Genomic DNA, 22,042 nt, shown 5'->3' on the forward strand with positions numbered 1-22,042 from the left:
GATTTCAATCTTCTCTGAGTATTTTTCTCTTGCAAAGCTCAGTTGGGCTCTTCTTGAGAGTACTTTTAATTTTAAAAATGTTGCTAAAGAAATTATCATTAATTAAGTTGACATTTAAATTTAATTTGGGAGTAATGCAACTGATGGTAGATTACTTTAAATTGAGTGCAGTATCGGTAGGTATCTTTTTGCTTATTTGTCTCAAGACGGTATGAGAGATAGTAATATACAAGACAGCCAATGAAAAAAAGAAATGTTTTAAAGCTTATAAAAGGATTTATGGTTGACTCAAATAAAGAAGATATCATTAGATTAAAGACAGAAAATAGGAAGCATCCTGTTACTGGTAAATCTAATATTGGTAAACTACTCCCCCCAACCTGTTCCTGTCCCTTATTGTTTGGGATTGTTATTTATAACATTTAGGTTATATACTGCCTAAAAAGACTCAGAAACTATCGTTGACTCCTTCATTCAAAATTGTCTTCTTGGTTCATTAAATTGAATTTGCAGACAGCGTTTATCTTGCTGAATTGTTTGCAATGGTGATAAACGTGGGCACAGAGATTTTTCCCTCCAGAGCGGGGGATCCTGCTGCTCTCTGCCCTGCTCCCCTGTCTTCCTGGCTTTGTTTGCTCTCACGGCCATCGCATCTTTGCTCCCAGTGAAATGATGCATGCAACACTGTGAGATAATGCCAGATAAATTTATACTGTACTGAAAGCAATACCACAACAGATTCATCACTTATCAGAGACTGGCGGCTGCTTTTCTGAAAAGTTCCCTGGGGAGAGATTTTTTTTTTCCCCATGGCTTTTAAATTACCATCTTTACCTTTTTGAATCATGAGTCTTCAGAAATGGTTTAAATCAATGAAATAAAAAGGGCAGATGTTTAATGGTATTTAGATGAGTTTTAAAAATCACTTCAGGCATTATAAAATGATGCCTTAGCTTCCTGCTTCAAAAGCTGACTCTTGGTTTCATTCCAGGACTACCCACTGCTTATAAATAATATGTATTTCCCAGATAATAGTTATTTAGCAGAAATTCTATTTAAAACAGAACCGTCTTTTAATTTGCTTTTTTTTTTTAAATGAAAATAATTGGAGTGGGGAAAGCTGTCAAAGAATATTATAGTCACTTTTCACACCGGTATAGTGCAGATTGTATCAGCCCTTGAATGGTAGCGTGAGGAGGTGTTTACAATTTTCTTACATTGTGGTAGGTATCACTGGAGGCTGAACTTTGGTAGGTGAATACTCTGAGGCCCATTTATGTACCTTTATATAGAGGCTTTAAAAAATTAATAATCTTTGACAAGTTTAGAGTTTAGTAATATAAATTAATCACTGGGAGTTATGGTTTTTCTTTTAATTCTTGATACTTAATTTTCTTAATTCAAATCTGAGGATAGTTTTTAATCTATGTGTTAACACTTAAAATGTGACTTCTCCAGGTAATTAAGTAAATGATCACAAATCCTGATTGATCTACATTTGTTTCCCTTTCTTGTCAACATCTGAACCGGCATACCTAAAGCCTATCCTTTGGAGGTTGGGCACTGAGAGCTCTGGGGCACGGCTGCGAAGGGGTACCCTCCAGAGCCAGCACCGTGGCTGTGCGAACTTGACCATCCAATCCATGAGCCTCTTTGTGCCTCAGTTCCTCCCATAAAAATGAGATAATAGTAATACCTATTTGTAGAATTGTTTTTGAGGATAATATGAGTTAATCTCTGTAATTGCTTATCAGAGTAATTGCTTAATAAGTGTTAGCTGCTGTTTTTGTTTCATTTAAACACTACTAACGTTTGCCCATTTCCTTGAGAGCCCTTCACCTGAATACATTTTAGTTCACCTTCAAGTCCATAAATCCAAGGTGCAGGTCACATTGAATATTGGCATTATTTGAATGACACCAAGAAAACACATAGTTTGTGCTAAGCTCATTTTTATTCTGGAATTCCCCCTATAGGTAAACAGGGAAACTTAGTGTCTATGTTCAGTTATTTCAGAATCTAGAGTTTATAAATTTTTTATCTAAAGGTAACATTCTAATTTTATTTTGCTTCATCTCTCTCATGCATAATCTCTTCTCTAAAAAGATGATTATATTTATAAGAACATGAATACATGAAATAAGAGCCTAACAAATAATTTATATGAATACAAAAATATATAGGTAAAACTATAACTTTTTATTATACATGTTCAATTTTGAAAAGTTAGAAAATGCAAGTAACAGAAGAAAATACTAATAATACCACTCAGGTGACATCCATCAAAAGTTTTAGAATTCTTTCATGTTCTTTTTTTATAAACCTTGATTTTTTAATTTAGAGAAGTATAAAAATTAAAATGAACAGTAAAGGAATTAGGTTTTCTGATTATATAAACTCAAGCATACATTCTGAAGTGCATTGAACAATTAGGCACCTTTGTCTCTTTTAACTAGATCACAGGGGTAGTATTAATACTTCAGCTGGTGTCTAGCAGGTAGCATCCAGCCCAGGATTGACTACTTTACCCAATATAGTTAATTAATAATCAACATGCAATGGGCACTCAGTTTTTGTTAGGTAACATGATAAGAGTTTTATGTGCGCTATCATATGTAGTATTCATAAAAAACTCTAAGGGATAAGTGATATTGTTCCCATTTTATAGGGGAAGAGCCTGAAGTTAAAGGGCGCTCGGCTTGTGAGTGCCCATAGTGGTGGTAACCCCAGTCTTTTCATCTCTAAATCCCTGTTAACCACTATTATTGCTTCCTCCCTGACAAACGTCACATTCTCAGTGTACCTGGCAGGATATTTCTTTGTGGATGTGAAGGGATGGAACGAGATGCTCATTACAACTTCAGAGTCATTTTTGAGTAGTAGTCAGTGCTCCTTTGATGCCCATCAGAGTCTGGGAGGATGCCTCTCTTGGATATCTGATCACAAGCAGAGTTGTTGACCCACCAAACCCATTCCAGGCTGTGATGATTGCATCAGCCAGTGAATCCTGCTAGCTGGAGCAGAGACCAAGTCTGTAATGTCCCTCCGTCTAGATGTTCATAGGAAATGGGGTTCCAGATAGCCAAAATAGCTCTATGGGGAGAGCATTAGGCTGAAGAAATGGGGTTCCACGGAAGGATGTGTAATGGAACAATTTCAAAATATCAGGTGCTGGTTCTCGCCATTTTGGATTTAAGATTTTCTCATGGGCATATTGGAGTATAAAGTTTTCTTTTTTTTAATATTGGAGAAATTATTCTTTTGTTTTAGCTTAGTACTCTTGTCTAATTGCAATGTTTTTCTTAAACTTGTTTTTTTTTTTTTTTTTAACTTAGAAATGGCTCAGTTAGGAAACTATGATAGTGGGACAGCAGAAACACCAGAAACGGATGAGTCAGTTAGTGTAAGTATCTTTCTTGATGAAATATGATGTTGGTTTTCTGTTTATTAGCATCTGGAGACTTTGGCTGTGTTAATTAACTTATTTGTTCAACAAATATCTATTGTGCTTCTATGTGCAAGGCATTGTGCCAGGCACTAGAGATATAATTTTAGTCTCTTCCTTCAAAAAGAAACAGAAATTAATAAAAAGAAATCACACACAAAACTAGAAATGATAAACAAGATTGTTGGGGGAAAAAAGACGATATGCTAGTAGGACATGACATAAAGCAATTTACTTTTGTCCAGTCCTAAAAGATTTCTCAAGGAAATGGCACTTGAGCTGAAATATAAGAAATTGTAGGATAAGAAGGGGTGGAGGCCAGGCATGGTGGCTCGTGCCTTTAATCCTAGGACTTTTAGAGGCCGAGAGGGAAAGATTGCTTGAGGTCAGGAGTTTAAGACAAGCCTGAGCTTACACAACAAGACCCCATCTCTACAAAAAATAGAAAAATTAGCCAGGCATGGTGGAGTGCACCTATGGTCCCAGCTACTCAGGAGGCTGAGGCAGGAGGATCACCTGAGCCAAGGGTTTGAAGTCGCAGTGAGTTATGATGACACCACTGCATGCTAACCCATGGGAAGGTTTGGCATTTTGAACTTAAATCCCAAAATGTTAAAAGACTAGGACAAGGCCAACCTGAGTTGTTTACAGAGGGAAATTAAAATCAGGAATCTTCCTTGATCTCCTAGAAATGTGGGTTCACAGAAATGCAACTGAGACAATGCCACAAGGAGCAGTTTTTCAGCACTGCTGTGGCAGATTGATCTTCAGAGCTGTCCCCAGGCTCCTGTGGCAACAATACTGTACCTCAGCACATTAAACAACATAGTCTGTCGTTCAGCTATTATCTCTTCTGCTGATAAAATGATTCTGTCAAATTCTGAGCTGCTTTTTAACTTCCATATTTTGTTTCCAAGAGTTCTAATGCTTCCCTGAAACTTCGAAGGAAACCTCGGGAAAGTGATTTTGAAACGATTAAATTGATCAGCAATGGAGCCTATGGGTGAGTAATTCAAGAAAAGCTCTCTTATTATATTTTAACACGCCTGAGCAATATATTTATTCTTCACATTTATCTTATGCCAGATGCATGTTGTGTAGGGACTTGACTTTTCAGATCACTGCTCCTTGAGGGGCGTAATGTGCACCTCAAATCACTTCTTATTGGATACCCCATTGAAAGACATATCAAGTGACCTAGGAGTTATTTTAGAGGGTGGGAGAGAAAGACTTTAAAGGAAAAATTTGATATATTCCTGTTTCTACCCCCTTCATTCTGCCTTTTTGGGTTCAGAAGTATCTGATTCTTTTCTTTATTGAGAGAGAGAGAGATATATATATACTTATATTTATATATATATATTCACACACATATACATATACACACCCCATATTCTATGTTATTATATATATGTAATTTTGTATATAGCATTGCTACTTGAAAATTAGCCTGTATTTCCTGTCTGACCAGCAGTAAACCTTATGAGGAAAGTATTTAAATAAGGATGGCTGAAAACTTAAAGCAATACATTTCTTTTGGTTTTTATATTACACCAAGCTTTTAAAAATTGAACTCTGTGCTATAATGTAATCACATTAGTGGTGCTTCTTCCTTGATCCATTTTTGTAGACAATTTCTTTCTCATGGCACAGGGAGAAGAGTGAGTCACTAATAGTTTGGAAGGGTATTTAATGACACACTATGACCTCATCTATTTCAGACAGCCTAAGAATTCTAGTTTAATTAAGTATTAATCTCAATTCCATCTGTATATGGAGAGCAATAAATAATCTCATAGACATTTATTGCCATTTATCACCCACATGAGCAGCTAAAATAAAAGCGATTTTTGTTGTGCCACAAGGGATCTTTCTCTTTACTATTAAATATTTTTTCACCTCTAAAATTTTCCACACCATTAACTCAGTGAAGAACTTAAATATTTGTGAGTCCTTTGTATGCTCCGCTGATTTGTTTTCAGGATCTGTCAAATGCTATATTTCTTGATGTGGCTTATAAATGCTTTCTCATGTACTTTTGCAATATATTATTTCCTTCAAGGACCTCATTGAAGCTTTTCTACCTAGGGAGATTGTTGTAGCATGCAATTGTTTGTGATTTTTGTTTGTTTACCATTTTTTTTATTTCTTTATACTTTTAGAGATCACCTGAGGATTTCTTTCTTCATTAGGGGGAAGACTAAACTTTGATTTAATGGGTGTATAGGTTTGAGCTCTGCTAGAGCTTATTGGCAGTGGAATTCTGGAATAAGACAAACTGTGAGGCACCACTCTTAAAAAAAACTTGGGCGTATATCTTCACAGTATTTGGAGTTCTAACTGGTTGAGTAAACTCATTTATAGTGCAATTAAACCACTGTATAGTAGACGAGGTATATCACACTTTGGGGAGCGGTTGGGAATATACAAGAAGTTAAACCAGCTGTGAATCAGTGAACACCCAGGATGCAGGCCAAGTCATTACATGGGCTCACACGCTGCCTGTGGGAGCCTCCGCCGATCAGCCACAACTTTTTTTTCTCTCTTTTGCTCTTCTCAGATTTAATCTCTCATTATAATTCTGACAGATTTCCTCTACATTTTAATAATCTTTAATTTGAAGTTGGAATGGAGCTACCCTCATTGGTTTACCCAGTCAAGATGCTGATCGCAGGCTTAAGTGAACTGGCTGAAAAAATGGATCCCTCTCTGGGTGGGCGAGCGGGGCTCTCAGAGGCTTTCTTAGAAGCCTGTGCAACAGAGTCTGCCACTCACGCCAGCGGCTCAGAGAGACACTGACTCCGTGACTTCCCGAGAATGGGTGGTGCTGGGAGCTAACCCTCTCATTAGGGGAACCATCTGTCTATTGTGCTAAACACACAACATGGTTCTCTTAATGGTACTTGGTGGAAATTCATGTTATAAAGCCAATTTGATAGACATCTGATTTCCTTCTCTGTTTAACATTTTCTGATCTCTGACTGGAAGTTAAACATCTATTTATACCAACTTAGCACCGTACCAGTTTTGTTTTATATGTACCCTTCTCACAAGAGCCCTGTGTGGTAGTTAATATTTCCAGTCACCTGTGGGGAAGGAGAGGTTCAGACACACAGTCACAGATACCCTGAGTCCAAGTAGAGTTCTCTTCTCTAAGTATCCTTTTGTAATAACTTGTGGCCATATTAATTGGAGTGTAGAGTCCTACTTCTTTCATTGAGCACTTCTCCTTGCATTTTTAAGCTAGAATGTTTTCAAAGTGAAAATAAACTTGACTTAGCCTTTTTAAAAGTAAAAAACCAAATTTTAGCCAAATATAGTGGTGCACACCTGTAGTCTCAGCTACCCAGGAGACTACAGCAGAAACATCGCTTGAGCCCAGAAGTTTGAGGCTGCAGTGAGCTATCATCCTATGATTGTGCTGCTGAACTCTAGCCTGGGTGACAGAGTGACCCTGTCTCTAGTAATAATTATTTTAAAAATTAAAAAAATTAAATTTGAAAGGCTCACTCTTTCTCCTCTACTTTGCTTTTCTTCTTAACTTTGATGCACATTATTTTCTTTTTACCTCCCTGTAGTCTCTTGTCTCAGGTTTTCTCTGGCACACGTACCCCAATTCCCACTTGCAGATTTGCTAGGACAAAGTCATGTATTGGGCTCTCAGATTCATGCTTATTTTTATACCTGTTAGACATTCTTGTTCCCTGTAGAGCTGAATTCATTCTGCTCTAGATCCTGTCAGCTTCTAATTCCACTTCTCCCTACCCTCCTACACTCCAGTTCCATGTAGACTCAGAACTAGGGTCCTTGGTCGTCCCTCCCCCTGCATCCCTCCCACCCTTGGGTTTTCCTATTTCACAGGGAGGTCAGTGTAGGAAGAGAGACAGAAGCAGCCGTTTCAAAGAAAGTACAAACCCTGGGTACCAGAAAGCAGATAAGTGTGGGGTTGTATCAGTTCAGTGCAGTTTGTAACACTGGGAGATTCACAATCTGCTTAACAGTGTTAGGTCTGTGTCAGCTGCATTTATGTCTCTCTCTCTCTCTCTCTCTCTCTCTGTCTCTCTCTCTCTCTCCTTTGCTGACTTTAAGTAGATTTGGAACATCAACTTATAGGAAAGGTATATGTAAGAGACAATAGTTATTACTCAATAAACAAATTTCAACACAACAAATAATATTCCTAAAGCAGTACAGAAATATAAAAACCCAAGAACATAAAACAAAAAAACCCAACTACAACTAATTCTAATTAGGAAGTCTTGTTGACCCCTGCAACTTGATGAAGATATGTGTGTCCTAGGCAGTGACAGCTCAAGCTACCTATAGGGTTAATTTCAATTGGTTTAGGTCAGTTTCCCTAAGGAGTAACTGTTTAAGTACATCATAGCAAGGGAAAGCAGAGGGTCAAGCCCTATTTTATGAATTGGAAATCTGAGAATAGGGGTGAAAGCCATTTTTTACACAGTGCCACAGAGAGACCTAGTCAGAATGCTGGTCACATTGGGCCTGAGGCATCTTTCTCTTTTATTCTTTTGTAAAATCGTGTACAAGTCTATTCTTCTTTCTCCACTTCCTACTCTCACATATATTGCAGAGCAGTTATTTATGTATGAAATGGTGATGGTTGATTGAAAATTAAAATGGCAACTTTGTGATAATGTATGAAATTTGTAATATGTCTAAGGGTTCTCAGTGCTAAACTTAAAATTAAATATTGAAGGAAGAAATAGAAAGTATATGTATTCCAATAAAAAGAATAAGCAAGCTATAGAAAGATACTGTTTTTTTCTTTCAGCATTTTGAATTTTAAATTTCATTTAAAAAATATATTCTCTATTTCAAAAAACCCACTTAATAACAATATTTGTTTACCGATGTTTATCTTAGATTTAAGGGTGGCCAAGTTATTTTCTGTGTTCCTTTGTGTCTATCCTCCCATCTTCTAATTAGGCGTAGCTCAAGTTATCTGTGGATTCCTGATTTTATCCAAACTCAGTAATTGGAAAAAGAAAAATATAGCAAAAGCCTTTAATCTGATATAGAAAGACCTAGTTATTGGCTGGTTAATTAAAAAGTTGGTCAAAGTAGGAAATCATTAAAAAAAAAGGTATGTACTTCAAACATTTGAATTTAACCTAAATATATATAAATTTATTAGTCTTTTGGTGTAAGGCCGTTTTAAGACAGCCAGTATAAACCATGCTGTTAATACGTTGTTTCTGTTTTCTAGCTTTAGCTTCTTTAAAGGTGAAACAACTTGAAGCAATCTGTATATAGGAACCTACGTTTTTATTATTTTTTCATCTTTTAGAAATCTTTTCAACCACACTAAATCAATAGGAATTTTATTTAGTACCTCACATTTACTAAGACTTTCCAAAACATTCATTTAGTTTTCTTGTAAACAATAGTGCGTTTCCTTTTCACGCTCATGTTACATTGGTTTAAATATTCATTTAGTGTAATTGAGAGCAGTGGAGCAGAGGGGTTAAGAGAGCTTTTTGCTGTACAGTGAAGGAAGAGCTAGAAAACCAAAGAAATGAGGAGAGAGGGAAGAAAGGAGCAAAGCTAAATAATAATAATGTTTACACAGAGACAAAAAATATGAATGTGTGATTTGTGAAAGCAGGAAAAAGATGCATACAATGAGGAGACAGGTAAAGGTACGCATACTTGAAAGAGAAGGGAATTCCTAGCTGAACACCTAAGCGAGAAACGTTAATGTTGATCAGACTGGGATCGAGTACGCTGGGGATTCATGTCAGTGGCTCACCTGACATACTGGCTCAGCAGGAGCGTGGGGTCCGTGACTCGGGGACTGTGAAATAGCTAGTGGAAGAGGCACCTCAGATCACAGAGGCCCTCGTTCAGAAGGCAGGCCACTGGGTACACTTTACTGTGGCTGATGGCTCTTTAGGAAAATTATTTCTTGTTTGACAATTGGAGAGTTCAAACTTGTTCTCCCATGATACTGACAAGTGAGGAGGGCTTGGGAGAAGGGAGCCCATCCGAGGCATTGTCCTTCCAGGTGGGCTCTTAAGACTCCTCCCCCTAATTACTTTTTTCCACATCATCCTGAGCCTCAAGGAGTCCCTTGTCTTTCCCCAGCTGTAATTGGCTCTATAAAGTATTTGGGTGAGGTTTTCGGCAGAGATTGAGTGTAGCGGTGTCTGATCATAAAGTTGCCTGACACCCTGGCCGTGGGTCGGAGGAGGAGAAATGCATCGTCGGCCGCTTCTATGTTGGGAAAGGCATTTCCTGTTGAAATGGCCATAGGGGTAGCTGGGGTCAGTAGTGAGGACATGCGCTCTACCCTTTGTTGTAGGACAGCCTCATATAACGTGTTACGTGCTTCTCGTTTATCTGGAAATTTCATGGGAAGGAAATTGCTCTCATTTGGAAGCCAGATATTCCGAGGAGCTATGGTCCTTTTTGCAGATTCCAAGGGTATCATTTAGAAAATTATTGCTTTTGTCAGTCAAGAAAAAGTGCCTAACATATATCTAATGCTAGAAAGGATCCATCTTATGATAGGTATGTAATTTTGTTAATTCTTTCCTGTTCTGTCTTATCATATTGGGCTTTGTTTTGTTTGTGAAAAAACAGAAAACGTCAGCCAGCTATTGGAAAATAGAGAGCTATTGGAAAATAGTTCCCTTGGAGGACTGTCCATTTCCTTTCTTCAGCAATGAAGATGAATTTGGTGCCTTATTTATGACCTGTGACCTTTACTGAAAGAATTAAAAAATCAATCTAGCCAAAGGGGTTTGGCTTGGAATCGGATGTTTGTAGCTGCCGGTGTAGCGAGTGTGAGCTGAATTCCAGCTGACGTGTGAACTTTTAAAACTTGATGATTACATGGTTTACTGTATCCCCAAACATCCTTACCTTCTCTCTTCCTGTGAACTCCAATTCTTTTGCTCCTTTTCCAGGGCAGTCTACTTTGTTCGGCATAAGGAATCCCGGCAGAGGTTTGCCATGAAGAAGATCAATAAGCAGAACCTCATCCTGAGAAACCAGATCCAGCAGGCCTTTGTGGAACGGGACATCCTGACTTTTGCAGAAAACCCCTTTGTTGTCAGCATGTATTGCTCCTTTGAAACAAGGCGCCACTTGTGCATGGTCATGGAATATGTGGAAGGTGAGTCAGTGTCTGACCCAGGGAACACAGCAGCTGTACCCAGAAATCCCTTGCTCGTTTGTGGTGTTGCAGCTTTCTGTATTTGTGCCACGTAATGGCTGTATCCACCTAGGAGCTGAAGCCAGGCAATGAGATGGCTGTATTCCCAGTCATTATCTTCTGATAATTGCTTGTAAAGTGCCTGCTCTGCTATAACAAAGGGAAAATTAGTGCTATTTGGAAAAAGGTTGTTTATCTTTTTTAATAGCTTTTAATCCTAACTACCTCCTCTCAATTGGTCATTAAAGTTGGAATATAGGTGATGGGATTTTTCCTACTTATTTTTATTACATACCATAAAAGCATTCATTACAATTGGTCGTCTTAAAGAATGAATTAAAAATATATCCTTTTCAGTATGTGGTATAAAATTAAAAATGAGTTAGGGGAAAGGAGATACATTCAAGAACATCCAGCCAGTCTTCCTGACGTTCATGTGGTAGTGTTTTTGTTTTTTTTTTAAAGGTTTGTGGTCTACCTTTCAAATGTTCAAGGAATCTTATTTCCATCAATTTTACATTAGGTTTCTGAGTGCTGAAGTGGCTGTGACTTGTTGACATAAATAAAGTTAATAAAATGAGTAGATCAGCAAAGGCCAAAACAGTTTTCAGAGCATCCAAATTAAGCTCTTCTCATTGATTGAACAGAATCCCAAAACTATAAAACTCAAACATTAGATATCCTTTTAGTTAAAATTTTTCATTTTGCAGATAAGTGAAATGAAGTCCCAGAAAGGAAAACTTACTAGATATTGAGTAGTAGATAAAAGACAAAAATATAGCTTGCCTGGTTTCCACCCATTGTTCTTAACGCCACACCAACGCTTTGCCTTATTAACCTTCATTTTGGTCATTTTAACAATAACAATAACTAACATTTATCATGTTTAATGTGTGTTGGGCAATATCCTAAATTTTTCACATAGATTATCTCCTCTAATCCTCACAGTAATCCTAAAAAGGCTGACATTACTACCATCCTGCTATTGCGGATGAAGGAACTAAGAGTAATTTGCCTGAGATCTCTCAGCCTTTAAGAGCCATCACTAGAATTTGGACTCAGCCTGATTCCAGAATCCATGTATTATATTTTAAATTGTTACCATGATCCTAAAATTGTGCTCTGAGTTCTTCAAAGGTACAGTTCCACTTCAGAGCCAAACCTGCTCTCTTATAAATACTGCTTCTTAAATAAAAATCTGTATTTTCTCCATACCACATTTTAATTAGAAACATGATTATTTAACACACGGACTCCACTTATGAATATGATATACTATGTCTGGGGGTAGAGATGACTCCACTTTGAAATTCTACAGTCTAAACTGATGGTGTTTGTTAATCCTAGCTATGATAGCTACTAAATCTTTTCCATGTGTTTTATAGGAGGGGATTGTGCTACCTTAATGAAAAACATGGGTCCTCTCCCTGTGGATATGGCCAGGATGTACTTTGCTGAGACAGTCTTGGCCTTGGAATATCTGCATAATTATGGAATTGTACACAGGGATTTGAAACCAGACAAGTATGTACACTGATGAAACATGTCTTCTTTTACATAACACAGAAAACTTTCTTATGTCTCTAAAACCTTGTCCTTTTAATGCAATTTGTGCGTCTTAAAATTTTTTCATAATGTCCAAAATGAGTTGTTTTAACAGTATATATGGTACTTTTTACATAATTCTTTAAAGGATATGATGTTTATTGAAGCTCAGGAAACTCATGGAAAAATGGTCATGATGCTTATATTAATAACTTATAAGAAACAAGAGAAAAAGATGACTGTAAAGCCAGAGTTAATTAATTTTTTTCTTTGTGCTTTATTTTTTATTTTTCTTTAATTTTGTATGAGTTTGTTTATGATGTAAACTTTTGAATAGCTACATAGAATGCTACTAGTTGTTTTCTATATAGTTTCAGCATGGTTATCATACTTAGACAATCCTTCCCTACTCCAAGATGGTATACTTGATTGTTCTATTTTATTCACAATTTTATTTTTAATTTATGTGACATTCATTTTGATTTAAGATACAGACAGACTTCTCCCCCACCCCATGACTAGCTATTCATCTTGGTACCATTTATTAAATATTTCATGCCTTCTTCACTAATTTGAGTTACCTCTAAAAACATTAGATGTTAAGCCTTTAAGTGTGCTGAAAATTTTATAAAACTGACTCATGCTTATTCCAGGAAATCTGGACAGGGCAGGGAAAGAAAAGAAAAATTTTTATTCACAATACTACCAAAGACTCCTATTAAAATTTTGTTCTATTTCCTTCCAGTAGCTTTTTTTAACCTCTCTATTCCTTTACATTTTTAAGTACTATGATATTGTGTATACCATTTAAAATTTTTATTTTTCCACTTAAAATGAAAAGTTTTAAATATATTCAAATATGAATTCTTTGCATGTAGAAGAAGTTTAGGTTTTGTGCTTAATGAGTAGAAATTTAAATTAGAGCTGGAAGTTGAACTCTGAAGCAATCCTACATTTTTCTGTGGAAGTTCTTTATCTGGTGTCTCATTTGACTCACAGATGGGTTGCTTATCTTAGTTCCTGAGGTATGACAGGGGATTATTGGTAGCCCTTTCTTTTCTTATTCTGAAAATGGAAAGGAGTCAGAGTTACATACTTGCATTTTTCTAAGAGTTTGAGGGTGTTGTAAGTGACACTGTATGTGACTGCTCTGACAAAGGTCAGCTATGCCTTGTCTCTGGCCCTCCCTTGTAAATTACACTCAGCTGCTAGATGCAAGTATTTGACATCTTTGTGTGACTTCATCTCTTTCCAGGCTGAGTTTTGTAATAAGCTTGACACCAATATATTAAATCGTGTTACAAATTTTTGGGCGAGGGGAGGGAAACCTGAAATAAAGAACCAGCTTCAAAGTGATTGTTGCACTATGTGTCCTTCTGCTTCATAGCTTGTTGGTCACCTCCATGGGGCACATAAAGCTGACAGATTTTGGACTATCTAAAGTGGGACTAATGAGCATGACTACTAATCTTTATGAGGGTCATATTGAGAAGGATGCTCGTGAGTTCCTGGATAAACAGGTAAGTTTGGGGGCTGTTCAGTTCTGTGGAGAAATACAAAGTACGGTATTGCCATTGAAATTCAGAATGAACTTGTGTGGACCATCTCCACGTTAGTACTGGTGGTTTAGATGTCTGTATAAGCCTTACGTTTAATAAAGTGCAAATTGCTTCCATTTTTCTCCCTGGGCCTCTTTGAACTGTCCGCTCCCTCTCCATTCCTCCCCCAACATTATGGTCTGTTAGCAAGACGAATGATATAATTGCACACAAGTGAGTGTGAGAGAGACAAATGGAAAACTGTTTTTGTAAGGAATTCAGGAGTCTCAGTAGACCACTCGTAAAACTCATGATGCATCGTACAATCACGGGTGCTAAATCCAAGCCACGGCCCATTTGCCTTTAAGCATGCCTCATTACCATGTGCCCACAATCTGTTCATTGTAAAGTTACTTAAGGTAAACACATCTCAACTGTCATTGCTTTTGTGAAATAACCAGTGTGACTATATTTTAGTCATATAAATATTATCTCTGATAGTGACAGATTTTAAAATGCACTATTATTTTAAGTTTAAAGATTACAAATGTTTTTAATATTGTAAAATAGGTAAAACTACCAAATAGGGTCAGATTCTCAATGTGAAATTAAACATCGTACATAATTTAACATGAGAGCAGAATTTTAAGCTTTCCTTCTTTGGTATTAAAATAATTTTTTTTGACTTGGTATTGCAGATACCCAGTTATAATTCTTGTTCTTCAGTTCTTTGTCCATGTGGTTCCATGTGGTTGAGCAGGTGTACTCTGGGCAAAATAATTGGTGATTAGCCCTCTCGCTCATTTTAATTCATGTCTAATATTCCAATTATCCTAATACTGCAATCATCTTTTAGGTCTGTGGCACACCTGAATACATTGCACCAGAAGTGATTCTGAGGCAAGGCTACGGGAAGCCAGTGGACTGGTGGGCCATGGGGATTATCCTCTATGAATTTCTGGTTGGATGTGTGCCATTCTTTGGGGATACTCCAGAAGAGCTATTTGGACAAGTCATCAGTGGTAAATATCATCAGGAGTTATCTTTAAGCCACTGTTGGGAAGCAGCTATTTAACGCAAATCTGTTGAGTGTCGCAGTTTTTGCTACTAAAATGTTAACCTTTATCAAACAGTTGAGCCAACAAATTAAAAGAACTCACTCATCATAGCATATAATTGACATTCACAGTATCAAAAGAGCAATTTTTGGTTGAAAACTGACCCAAGGAAGTTTTATTAATGTGGAATTTGGAAATGTACTAGCCGTGGAACCAACTTTCATCATTTGTTTTTTTCTGCAAAAGAAATTGGTGTGGGATTTGCAAATGATTTAGCTGCCGTCCAGTCTTCCTTTCCATAACAGGAAAGTTGCACCAGGGAAGAAAAGGTTATGTGGGTAACATTTACATAAATGGGAAAAATGGCTAATGGCACAATGAAGAAATTAACAAAAATATAATAAACCATAAAGCAAATGTCTACCAAATAATAAATAATGAGAATGGGAAGGAAGCAAATTGAATCCACAGATTGTTAATGATTTCATTGGTAGTTGTTATGGTGTAATGTTATTTCTGTAACAGCTGTTCATCTTTCATTTAAAATTCAATAACTTTGAGATCTTAACCTGCAAGTTGACCCTAACTATTGTTGTGTGGCTTGTGGCAAAATGAAATGATAATTAAATAGGATCTATCACTATCCTGCTGCTTTTTAGAAATTTCCCTGAAGCATGGATCAAAAAGGCCTCTCTCTTCCTAAAAGTTTGTCAGGCATCCCTGACATCTCTATTAACCACCCCCAGTCTGTTCTGGACTGTGTTTACAAGGTCTAGCAGCAGAACTAGGGGAAAAATTCATTTTATGTACTAGGAGCCCCTTTCTCACAACATTGTTTTCTGTCATTGACTTTGCAAGCCAGGAATATTTGTAAACTTTAACAAAGCAGATTTGTGGGTTGCCTGCAGTGTGTAAGCCCTTTATACAATATCTGAGCTGTTTATGGATTTATAACTAGGCTGTTTTCTGATACCAAGACCTGAATAGCAAGGGGAATCAATTGTTTAATTAACACAAGCAGCAAATGCTGGCTTTGTTCTTGATGCCTTACGGCTCAGATGCATATTCATGTTTTATTTTCCAAATCAGATTTAAAGTGCAGCAGAGGAAGCTAGAGGCAGGCACACACAGAAATAACTCATGTTTTTATTGCATTTCCGTACACACAAGCACGCATACCTATCTTCGGGCAAACTCCTTTAGAATGAGAACATATTCTAATATTTATGGCAGATTTTAAATACTTCCATTACTATGATTACTTTGAGGGTTTTTTTTTTTTTTTTCCTTTTCCGTCTTCTTCTTTTTCAGTCCTAGCATTTTGACCTTTCCTTTGTCTTTGGAAATAGTTAGTTTTACAAAATTACTTTTTGCTTCTTAGAACTGAAGAACTCTATGGCTGTGGCCAAATTCTCAGTTGAGGAAATTGAGAGAAAATCTTACCCTTAGATGATCCTGAGATGGGTGGCCACCTGAAATGCAGGTGTTTTTGAGTTTCTGTTATATTAAGTCTTCTTAACATCTATTTTTTTTTTTTTTTTTGTGAGACAGAGTCTCACTCTGTCACCCTGGCTAGAGTGCCTTGGCATCAGCCTAGCTCACAGCAACCTCAAACTCTGGGGCTCAAGCAATCCTTCTGCCTCAGCCTCCCTGGTAGCTGGGACTACAGGCATGTGCCACCATGGCCAGCTAATTCTTTCTATATATATTTTTAGTTGTCCAGCTAATTTCTTTCTATTTTTTTGATAGAGACAAGGTCTCGCTCTTGCTCAGGGTGGTCTTGAACTCCTGAGCTCAAACGATCTGCCTGACCCAGCCTGCCAGAGTGCTAGGATTACAGGTGTGAGCCACCGCACCCAGCCAGTCTTCTTAACATCTGTAAGGGGCAACTTGTTGGGAGCCAATTCTGTGAAAGAAAAATGAATCAAAACGAATGAAAGATACTGGTTATTGAAATAATTCTCTCCCTGCCTGAAAGACAGCTATTCATGTCTTGTAAAACAGTGTTTCTCAAACTTGGCTATGCATAGAAATTAACTGAAGACCTTATTAAAATTCAGTAGGTCTGGGGTAGGGCCTGAAATTCTGCATTTGTAACAAACTGCCAGGTGATGTCCATGCTGTTAGGACCTGGACCACCCTTTGAACAATGAAATTATAAGCTACTTTTCTTCCTTCTAGATGAGATCAACTGGCCTGAAAAGGATGAGGCCCCCCCACCTGACGCCCAGGATCTGATTACCTTGCTTCTCAGGCAGAATCCCCTGGAGAGACTGGGAACAGGTTAGAGCACATGTGTTTTAAGTTTGCTAATATGCAAGAAATAACATCTATGTGGAGCGCTGAGGCTTTTGTTTGTGTTTTGCTTTTGCATAGGCAACATCTGTTAGTTGATGTAGAACATGACTACAACACATCATAGCGGTAATATTTTGGATTTCGTTTTCTGGTTCAGAGTATGTATGCTAGAAGAGTTGATTATTTTTCATTGCTTTTGTGTGTTACAAAGCAGGGATTATTCTTCATTTATTTTAATAAATAAAACTTCTCTGGAAGAAAACTTCCAGGGTACATGTAACTCTTCTGTCCTGAAAAGCATGCATCTTAAGTGACTTAAACCAGGAGATTAGATTTGTGGAGCTCTTTTTGTTTTTTAATAGATGTTCCCATAAGGATTTGACCCAGCATGTTACTATCCACAGGCTTTGAAATGGGTTATCAGTACTTGAACTAATTACTAGAAATGAGTGCCTGGGGTTAAACCATGCTGTCCCATCAGCATGATTAGTACCGTGATCCAAGAAAGAGAATTAAAAACCACTGCCTTTCAAGATTAAGGAGATAGTAGATTTGTTTCTTGCTGATTATTTTTCCTGACTCTTTTGGTCGCAGTTTTTTATTTTCTTTTCTTACCTGTATTCTGAATATACAGACCTAGGGGTCCCAGTATAGAGTCCCTGCCTGCCCAAGTATGTGAATTTATCATACTATCACATATTTAGCCGAGTATGTGAATTTTAGGTAAAACTAAAATAGTAAATATAAATGTACATACTTTAGCCAGCATCCATGATTTTCATCAGTGAAAATTGTTGCCTTGATAGGTTGTTTACTCTGGGCCGTTTCGTTCTGTTTTATTTTAATAGAAATAGCAGAAAATAGTGAGGAAATAATTCTCTTCCCCATTTTTTCCTGAGACAAAAATCATTTGCAACAGCTCCAAATATTTATCTTGTATTATTCTCCACATTTACCCACAGATTGCCCTGTTAGAGGGCGTTGTTCTTGCTTGAGTATGAAATGCTGTGCTACTGGAGTTTATGATAACGTATTAGAGCAAGGGTCAGCAAACTATGGCTTATGGGCCAAATATGGCCCACTGCCTGTTTTGTAAATAAAGTTTTATTGAAACACAACAATGCCAATTCATTTACATATTATCTATGGCTGCTTTCATGCTATAAGGGCAGAGTTAGGCAGTCATGGTAGAATGTATGGCCCCCAAAGAAAATATTAGCTGTTTGGCCCTTTACACAAAAGATTTGCAGACGTGCATTAGAGAATCCAAGAAGGCTTAAGATCGAGGCTTAACTGGAAAATTTTTTGAGTTGAACCTCTTACTAAAGTAGTACCTGTGACTTTTTGCCTTTTTAGTGGGTGAGTGGACTTTTAAATTAGAAAGCCAATATAAATTGAGGGTAAGGGCACAATCGCCAGAGTCAGAGAGCCTGAGTTGAAATCTCAGCTGTGTGATCACAGGCAGGTTACTTCTTGTCATTTCCTCATCTGTGAAAAGGAGCTTTTAGAAGTGCTACCTCATAGGGTTATTGTGAGGATAAAAAGCGGTCCTCCACATAGGACTCTTACAATCAGATGCAATGCTGCCAGCACTGTTGTTTTTAATTTTATGCATATATAATCTCATGCTTTCCATTTTGGACATACAAGGTATAGTGATGGTGATGGTACCCCTGCCTTTGAACTCTTTGGACAGAGGACTTTATATTTCTTCCCACTTACTGCTTTTCTAGTTGTCCGAAGTGACTAGCAAACTTGTTATGTCACACCCTCTGTGGGACAGTTAGATTTGCTTTATGGTTTAAGAGATATGAGTAGCTATCAAAGATTTAGTGTCAGGAGTATATATGGGGCAACATTTTAATGACTGATTTTTACTCACTTGAGCCAAATATGAGAAGCAGCGGCATTTTAAGACTGTCCTGCAGTAATACAAGTATTTATTTACACGTCTCAATTCAATTTACGCAGAGAAATGTCATCCTAACATCTGACTAAAAATATATTAGAATAGGCACACCCCTTCTAAAGGAAACTCAAAGGTCCCTTTCTTTTCGGTGTTCAAGTATCAGTTTGGAGAATTTTTCTGCTCAATTCGAGTATCCCTTATCTGAAATGCTTGGGAACAGAAGTGTTTTGGATTTTGGATTTTGAAATATTTGCATATACGTAATGAGAGATCTTGACGGTGGGACCCAAGTTTAACACAAAATTTATTTATGTTTCATGTGCACCTTATACACATAGCCTGAAGCTAATTCTATAAAATATTATAAGTAATTTTCTGCATAAAACAAAGTCTGTGTACACTGAGCCATCAGAAAGCAAAGGCATCTCTATCTCAGCCATCCAAGTGGGCCTTCTGTGGTTGTTTGGTGTCACCACCATTCCTGGCTCTGAATTTATATGCCACCAACGAGCACTTTCTTACATGTATTCACACATGGGTACTTAACAATAAAAAAAGACATACCATTAATACAGTGAAAAAAGAATGAGTGCAGGGTAACTGAGCAGCACGGTAGCATCACCAGGATGCCTGTATCAGCTCTTAAACAAGAGCAGCGCAAACAGTGGCAGGCTTTTAGTGTCTACCTGTGATGTTGTGTTTGGATGAAAAGGTTACTGTACACTATATTTTATTTTTTTAGGTGAGAAGAAACATCAGAGGCAGTTGAGGGGCCAGGACGTGGGTCCTCTGGGGATGAGGAGCCCTCCTGCAGGATGTTTTTTATACATTTCTGCCAGAGTCATCTGCTTCCCTAACAACAGTTTTTGTCTTAGAAGTCTCTCTTTGATTTTATAAACTGACACCATTTCATGTTCTGTTAGGAATGCACACCGCTCTCATCCTTCGATAAGCCCATCACACGTTTTGACTTTAACCCATCACGTGAGATCAAGTGTGGAATTTTCCACTTGTGGCATCATGTCAGTGCTCAGAAAGTTTCCAATTTTGGAGCATTTCAGATTTTAGATGTTCGGATTGGGGATGCTCAACCTGTATTCTGCCAGTTTCACTCCTCCAAGAATACTGAGATTCTTGATTGGGCTTGATGTAATTAGGCAGGGCTGTAATGATGGTCAGCACGTCCGTGTTTATGTGTCACGTGCTGCAGGTTTCTTCTCTGCATGCTTCCTCTTTGACTGCTACATTCAGTCTTTTCAGGGTTTGACAGTTTGAGGAACAAATCCCCTAGGAGAAGCCCAAAAGAGACATTTAAAAGACCCTGCCTGAGCTCTGAGCATTGTTAGGAAGTGCTTGCCAAACAGGCAGGCCCAACGTGACAGGTCCCAGTAGGGCCCAGAGAATGAGGCTGAGAATCCCGCAGGCCTGCCATGCTGCTTCCAATGACAGCATTTTGTATTTAATGCATATTTAGCGGGCAAAATAATGCACCGTGAAAATGTGCGAGTGCACATTTGCCCAAGAGACTAGAGAGGCTGAGAAAAAGGGTGTGAAGAACATAATGGATATTTAAGAAACTTCCATGAAAGGAGAGAAAAGGGAGAGTGTTAGTGCCAAAGTGTAACTTGCAATTTGGGAACTTGTCCTTCTTAAACTCTACTTTTGAACTTGTAGAGTATTGAGTGACAGTCTGGCTCATTGGACTTCAGAGCTTCTCGGATGTGACTCCTACCCACATACCAGCCGTGAGGACTTGAGTAGTTTCTTCATTGCTGAGGCTCAGTTTCCTAGTCTGTGAAGATGGGCATGTTATAGACCTCACAGGATCGTTGTCAGGAGTAAATGCAAAAATGTTCTTAAAGGTGTCTAGTACATTGGCCTAGTAGTGCATGATAGGAGCAAAAGAAATAACCAGTTTCCCTTCCCTTCATGGTGAATTCTTGCAAGGAGAGCTGTCATTGGCATGAGTGATTTGTATTTAGCTGATAATGCCATCACGCATATTTTGCCAACAATTTAGCCCTGAGCTTATTTCCCCTCAGTTTGTCCCTTTAAATCCTTCTCTCTCTGTAAGTGGATGCTTGATAACCAGCTTCTTCAGTGAGGCTCAGAGGCAAAGGGTGAGAAATGTGAGCTAGAAGAGCAGGGGGCCTTGGGGCCTTGGGGAGGGACCCGTTTGTCATGGTCCACAGAGATGAAGCAGAGGCGCTCACCAGCTTGGGTCCCAGAGGGTGGCAGGCAGGGGAGTATGGCCCTAACTCTCTAGATGTGGTCTAGAAGTGCTATTTAAGCCCTTGGCCCTAAAGAAATTGCTCTCCTGGGTAAAGTTGAGCAACTGAAAATGTCAGGGCTGGGTCATTGATTCAGCCCCACGAGTATAAGCTGAAGTCGTGGTCATCTTGGTCTAGAGCAACCATGGCTAGACTAGGAGTCCAGAGAAGTGTGTCTTGGGCCACTAAATAGGGCCTCATCCTCTGGACCTCAGTGTTGTCAGCACAGTGAGGGAGCTGGCTAGGGAAACATATAAGCCTTCTTGGCTTTGGTGTTCTGCTTTTCCAAATAAAAGAGCATGGAAGAGAATGACACTGGCAGCTGTGTCTGGGGACATTGATTGGGGCTAGATGAAAGCCAGGATGCATGGTGGGCTGGAAGGGGACTGCAGAGCTGCTGTAGAGCAGCCACATGAATCTGCTGTCAGGCTCAGTTCCTCAGTATTGGCAGCTGTGAGTCCATTTACAAATTGATGCAAGAGATGGAGCAGGAGCAAACTAGGGCCTGCCGCCTCCTGCTGTGGTGGGCAGTAGGTACTGGGGCACTTAGGCTGGGCAGGTGTTTGCAGGCCTGGATTCACCCCTCTGATCCTTACCTTCAAGGGGATCTTGGTCCAGTGAGCTTTATTGCTTATCCTTTGTTTCCACATCTACAAATGGAGTTGATAATGCCTACTTCCTGGGGGTATTTTCAGTGTGTTAAAGGAAACAAGGTAACTGTAGCATCTGGTGCGATACTTGTCTAAAAGCTGGCCTTCAAATCATAGTTGCTAATGCTTAATATCAGACTTCAGTATTT

General features: G+C 38.3%; 1 protein-coding gene across 4 annotated transcripts in view; it reads left to right on the plus strand.

Annotated features, from left to right (window-relative positions):
* The window catches only part of LOC123648507 (microtubule-associated serine/threonine-protein kinase 4-like), a 152,025-nt gene that overhangs the window by 101,216 nt on the left and 28,767 nt on the right, over positions 1-22,042 (plus strand). For 3 of the 4 annotated variants that reach the window (XM_045566371.1, XM_045566372.1, XM_045566373.1), the window contains 7 exons: positions 3,336-3,403; positions 4,363-4,448; positions 10,378-10,586; positions 12,011-12,149; positions 13,558-13,690; positions 14,565-14,730; positions 16,948-17,049. In XM_045566371.1, the coding sequence (XP_045422327.1) occupies positions 3,336-3,403; positions 4,363-4,448; positions 10,378-10,586; positions 12,011-12,149; positions 13,558-13,690; positions 14,565-14,730; positions 16,948-17,049 (903 nt within the window). Of the gene's footprint in view, positions 1-3,335; positions 3,404-4,362; positions 4,449-10,377; positions 10,587-12,010; positions 12,150-13,557; positions 13,691-14,564; positions 14,731-16,947; positions 17,050-22,042 lie in introns of those variants that run through there. The other variant, XM_045566374.1, reaches the window with a different exon arrangement.

The sequence above is a fragment of the Lemur catta genome, chromosome 12 (assembly GCF_020740605.2).
Source record: "Lemur catta isolate mLemCat1 chromosome 12, mLemCat1.pri, whole genome shotgun sequence".
NCBI classification, from domain to species: domain Eukaryota; kingdom Metazoa; phylum Chordata; class Mammalia; order Primates; family Lemuridae; genus Lemur; species Lemur catta.